Below are 5848 nucleotides of genomic sequence, written 5' to 3' on the forward strand. Positions count from 1 at the left end.
ATCCGGCCAACACCTGATCATCGAGATCAACGGGCCGTGCTGCCACAGCTCGGATTACAATAAATTATATATATATATATATATATATATATATATATATATATATAAAGTTGGCCGCGTCCCGCGTTGGGCTCTCTCCTGACGCCTGACTCCAGGCGCTACGCGGTGTGGGTGAGACGCCACGCCAGATGTGACCCCCGGAGGCATGCATCCCCTCCAATCCTGCTCTCTATAAAAGTCGCGGCCAGTTCTCGGGAGAGTCCCTCGCTTGCCGTTGTTGCCGCACCAAGGAAAAGAAAAGGCTCTAGCTTGCTTATTAGACCTTGGGAGGACCTGCGTTGCATTGCGAGCTTCTTGTGATCGCCGGCAGAGGAATGGGGATCAGACGACGGCCGCAGCAATGGCACGCCGTCGCCGCGCTCAGCGTCGCGTGGTGCGCGGCGGCCGTCGTCGCCGTGGCAGCGGCCGACGGCCGGAACACCTCGCTGGCAGGGGCGGTGGTGGCGCCGCCGCCGGAGGAGATGGGTGATGGCAAGGCGTACCACCACGTTTGGCCGGTAACGACGACGATAACTCCATGTCTAGTTCGTTTAATTACCGTCGTTCAGTTTACTGCTAGTTTGGTTTATTTGCTTTGGAGTCACACAATGGTCCATTTGGACGTCCTAGCTAGCATATGTCATGCTGATTTGGTTTGGTGGATTTTGCCCCACACAGCCAATGGAACTTGGGTGGCGAATTGTGCTGGGGTCACTGATCGGCTTCTTCGGTGCGGCGTGCGGGAGCGTCGGCGGCGTTGGCGGTGGCGGCATCTTCGTGCCCATGCTGGCACTCATCATCGGCTTCGATCCCAAGTCATCCACTGCGATATCCAAGTGTAAGTATTTTATATATATATATATATCCTCAGAGTGTTCATGCTCTGATCCTCTGAATGACAAAGCAGCAGTCTCATTAGCATAGTCTAGGTCTAGTCGTACTGCTAGTCTACCATACCTACAAAATGAGCAGGCATGCTAATGAGACCTAGACTACATAACATACTCGTCTTTCGAAAAAATTATAATACTCTAAGATGCTGTGCATTAATTTTGGGACAGGCATGATCATGGGAGGATCCGTTTCGACTGTCTACTACAACCTCAAGCTCAAGCACCCGACGTTGGACATGCCGCTGATCGACTACGATCTCGCCCTGCTCATGCAGCCTATGCTCATGCTTGGTGTCAGCATTGGCGTCATTTTCAATGTTATATTCCCCAACTGGCTCATCACGGCTCTCCTGATAATCCTTTTCCTAGGTGATTATCTAATCACAGCTGAGACCATCAAAGTTTCCGTTATCTAATGGCCAATAATTTGACTTTGTCGGTTGCATCTCTTGAATAACAGGCACGTCAAGTAAGGCCTATCTGAAGGGAATTGAGACATGGAAGAAAGAGACCATAAAGGAAAGGGTAATGTTTGCATAGGCAATTTTCAATATCATCTTTAACAACAGTGATATTTTTAGCTTTCATTATTTCTGTCACCTGTCACACTAATGGAACTACTTTAATTTATCTCTTCCAGGAGGCTGTAAAACGGCAGGAGCAGATATGTAAGAGAGCCATAAAGCAATTAGTTAATCTTTCACAACATGGAAAGGCTCTTCCTTACATTTTCTTTCACAAAATTTCAGGTCAGGAACCGGAGCACATGACAACAATCATCCCTGCAGAGAATGCAACAGCAATCCCTACAGGACCAGGTGCTGCACCTGCAACTGAGGCAAAAATCCCATCAGATAAAGCAGTAAGCATCTCATAAAGATCATGCATCATGTACATAAACACCTGCATCTTTTTTCAAACCATAATAATCATAAAGATTGGACATTCGACTATCCTACATTTCAGACATCAGTTCTTAAGAACGTTTACTGGAAGGAGTTTGGTCTTCTTGCATTCGTGTGGGTGGCGTTCCTTGGGCTTCAGATCACAAAGGTGAGCGTTCCAAACACAATGGAATATCAAATGGTTATCCCGTAATGTCAGAAATTGAGTGGGGGCATATGCTCCCCACTCTGTTTCTTGTGCCCTCTTCAGTAATAACATATTTCTGTGTGTTTTTGGTCCTGATATTTGCAGAACTATGTTGCTTCTTGCTCCGCGTGGTATTGGGTCTTGAATTCTCTGCAGGTAAGATTTGTATTAATGTATTAATGTAAGGTCCCTTCACAACGTGGTGGAAGAATTGCAATCTCCTTACATGAAGATTCCCTTGCAAAACATATTTGGTTCACTCTGCTGGTCGCATGCAGATCCCGGTGGCAATAGGAGTGACAATGTACGAAGCGCACGGGCTGATGACTGGGAAAAGGGTGCTAGCATCAAAGGGAAGCCAACAACAACAGAGCACGCTGAGAGTTCGCCAGTTATCCGTATACTGCCTATTCGGCATCCTCGCAGGGCTCATCGGCGGCCTGCTAGGCATGGGAGGTGGCTTCATCATGGGGCCACTCTTCCTGGAGCTCGGCATTCCTCCACAGGTACACATGCAAACCTATCGTCTCAGAGTCTGTTTGAAATGCAGGATTATTTCTGCGAGCATTTGACAAGTTATATGCTCTAATGATTTCTTCAGGTTTCAAGTGCTACGGCCACATTCACGATGATGTTCTCGTCTTCCATGTCGGTCGTTGAGTACTACCTCTTGCACCGGTTCCCGGTGCCCTACGGTATGTCCATACTTTCCTCTGAATCGTCTCTTGTTGCAACGAAAGATAGACATTTGTGCACGCGGACTAAGATTTCTTGGCAACAATCTATTTCTCTTCAGCTGCTTACTTCACCGCCGTGGCGTTCGTGGCGGCCATTGTCGGGCAGCACTGCGTGAGGAAGCTGATCGCGTGGCTGGGGCGGGCGTCGCTCATCATCTTCATCCTGGCTTCCATGATCTTCGTCAGCGCGCTCACTCTCGGTATGGTGCCATCTTCTTCACCCTAATTGCGAATTGGTCAAGCTCCCAGAGTCCCAGGCAGTGCCTTTGTGATCTGGAAATCATGCGTCGCTCTTTGTGATCTGCAGGTGGGGTCGGCATCTCAAACATAGTGCACAGGATGGAGCGGCATCAGTACATGGGGTTCGAAAGCCTTTGCAGAGTGTAGAGAGCAAATTGCAAGCAGTGAAGCAGATCGAGCAGGGATGATATATATAGGAGGAGAAGTGACCAGTATGTGTAGTTCACCAAGGAAAAAGATGTAATCCCGGCCCAAAGATTTGTTTAGCACATGGATGTAGAAGTAAACATGTATGCCAGCAGCATCTATCAGATGGCATCTGTCGTAGGTAGCTAGTTAGCTAACGTGCCTTTGCTGCATTTGTGTGGCAAGCACGTACATGTATACACAGGATTATTAGCTGCGTTCGACGTCTCTCCAGCTGCCCCTTTTTCAGGTCCCCGCGGCGTGCACATGGACAGGAACAGCCGAGCAGTATGGTCGATCTATCTGACAGTGTATTTAAATTTGACGAGATTGTGCATTTGGATTGCTAAAGTTTTCAGAAAATTCATATGATGTTGGCGACCCTTTCTCTTCTTGACTTATTATTACTCTGTTTTTTTTTTCGAATAGACATGACTGTTGTTAATCGATCTATCTGGCGCAGTCGGGTGAGTTACCTTGAAGTTGCAGCAAATCTATTGTCGGTCGTCAGGACTCAGGCGGCTGTGCTCCTACCGGAACCGGAAGAATAACTAAAAGTTTATGGGAACCCTTAAAGGTTTGGCTGGTGGAAAAAAATTGATTATAAAATCAAGAGTCCATTAACTCGTAGGAGGGTGTCACTTAGTTGTGTCACGTAGGTCCATACTCATCTACATGGACATCTAGTACTAACATGGCATGCTGATCAGGAATATCTTCTCCCTTACCTCTCTCTCCCCCGTGGTCTTTTGCTGCGGCAATTCATCGAGCAGGTTGTGGGCGAGATCAGATTCGGCGACCTGACAGGCAAGCTGGCATGCGACAGATACGGTGGCACAGCGCTGCTGTCGTGGAATCGCGGCAGGGAGATGCGTCTAGGACTCGCACGCCTTGCATAGGCACAGGTGCCTGGTACGGCAGCAGCAACACCGACGCCTTTCTCCCCCTACATGCCTTGCATGTCCACTTGCTCATTGGGGACGACATGGCCACGCCCGCGTTAGTGCCCGTGGCCTCAACGAAGCAGCAGGACTCTGTGTCATCTACGGCAGCGACAAATTCGGGCCGGAGTCAAGCGCGACGGCGGCGTAGGGTGTCGAGCACGGCGTGCAGCCCCGGCCCACGACGTCGGCCTCATTGCTTCACGCCAGGCTGAACAAGCTCTCAGCGGCCGTCTGCCGGAGCCGCTCCTTGAGGTCCGCGGCATGGTGACAAGTGACATCAAGCTCCGCCTCGTTCGCTGCAGCGCACGCACTAGCACCTGGCGGCGCCACCAGTTTCGAGACTGCTACAGCGAGCGTCCTGCAAACTGGAGCAATTGGATTGAAGAAAGACACCAACCAACATATCAATATATGGATATTGCTGCAATTCGAAGCAGCCCAAACGGCAAACAGAAATTTCATACCACAAGAAAGCAATCAAGACGGCCACTGCCCATTGGTTCGGTCCTTTTGCTTGACTCTCTTCTTTTCCCATCTGTCGTGCGTAGCTTCCCGGCCGTGTTTACCTTGTCATGTGTGATGGATTTTGCCGATTCCCACCCCATCGTGACCTCGCCAATATGTGAATCCCGGTGGAGGCTCTCCACCCGCTGCTATGGCACAGAGGTCGCCATGGATTGTGTGTATGACGAGAAGGGAGCAGAGCACAACAGCGTACTTGGCAGCGGGCAGGAGGGTAAAGCTCTGAGGGGGAAGATGCTGCCGCCGCCGGGAAGGAGAGCGTGTGAATGGAGGCGAGGCTAGTTCGGGCAGTGGTGAGATGGAGCAGGGTGGTCTCCGTCGTCGCTCATCTCACCCATGACCTGCTCGATGTTATGCCCCAGCCAAAGAGCAGTAGGAGAGAGGAAAATGAGATGGAAGAGAGAAGACATGCCTGGTAAGCATGCCACGTCAACGCTAGGTGCCTACGTGTAAAAAGTTTGTGGATCTAAAAATGTCATGGATCTGCAATGCATTTTACTCCAAAATCAACCATGCTTTCTAAACAACTCAATCATGCACTCGTAATGCTCCATTCGAGGCTAGGCTAAACTATCGGCATGCAAAATAAACGGCCCAGCTACAGGTCCAGGCCGGCCTGCTTCAATCACCGACCGACCAAGGCCCAAAGCTTCATTTCATTCTCATGTCTTTTTTTTTAAAAAAAAAGGCAATAAATAAGAAGAAGAAGAAAAAAAGGAAACAGAAATGGAGATGCGGGGTATCGATCCCCGTACCTCTCGCATGCTAAGCGAGCGCTCTACCATCTGAGCTACATCCCCAATTTGCGATTTAGTTTTGAGAGAAATCCTACATTCATTTGACGTTTCCTGTCCCTTTTTTAAGGTCCCTGCGGCGTGCACATGTGGACAGGACGCTGCCATTGTCGATCTATCTGAAAGTGCATTTAAATTTGACGAGATAGTGCGTTTAAATTGCTGAAGTTTTTACAAAATTGAAAAATTTTGGACCCTTTCTCTTCTTGACTTACTGTTTTTCTTTGGCGAATAGACTTGACTATTAACCGATCTTACTATTTTCAAATTAAAATCAGATGGCCCATTGAGAGTCGATCAGGTTCCAGCCCACCACCACACAGGCAGCAGCCACGGAGAAGGCAGCCCAGAGAGCCTACTAAACTCTGAGCCCTGCAGTGGCACAAGCGAACGGCCCAGCT

General features: G+C 49.2%; 1 protein-coding gene and 1 non-coding gene across 2 annotated transcripts; one reads left to right on the top strand and one right to left on the bottom strand.

Annotated features, from left to right (window-relative positions):
* The first annotated feature begins 293 nt into the window (after window positions 1-293).
* LOC101762929 (sulfite exporter TauE/SafE family protein 3) lies at window positions 294-2613 on the top strand. The gene is made up of 10 exons (XM_022824308.1): window positions 294-557; window positions 718-877; window positions 1101-1301; window positions 1393-1457; window positions 1573-1600; window positions 1682-1794; window positions 1899-1985; window positions 2130-2180; window positions 2303-2530; window positions 2575-2613. The coding sequence occupies exons 1-10, from the start codon at window positions 375-377 to the stop codon at window positions 2611-2613; spliced, it is 1155 nt and encodes a 384-aa protein (XP_022680043.1). The 5' UTR covers window positions 294-374.
* Window positions 2614-5380: 2767 nt separating this feature from the next.
* Window positions 5381-5453, bottom strand: TRNAA-AGC. Its single transcript has one exon. It is a non-coding gene; the product is annotated as a tRNA-Ala (tRNA).
* Window positions 5454-5848: the final 395 nt, after the last annotated feature.

This window comes from Setaria italica, chromosome II (genome assembly GCF_000263155.2).
Source record: "Setaria italica strain Yugu1 chromosome II, Setaria_italica_v2.0, whole genome shotgun sequence".
NCBI classification, from domain to species: domain Eukaryota; kingdom Viridiplantae; phylum Streptophyta; class Magnoliopsida; order Poales; family Poaceae; genus Setaria; species Setaria italica.

Coding starts and splice junctions, on each gene's coding strand:
- LOC101762929 (XM_022824308.1), top strand. CDS start 375: ATGGGGATCAGACGACGGCCGCAGCAATGGCACGCCGTCGCCGCGCTC. Junction 558..717: donor CGTACCACCACGTTTGGCCG/GTAACGACGACG, acceptor TGCCCCACACAG/CCAATGGAACTTGGGTGGCG. Junction 1,986..2,129: donor TTGGGCTTCAGATCACAAAG/GTGAGCGTTCCA, acceptor TGATATTTGCAG/AACTATGTTGCTTCTTGCTC.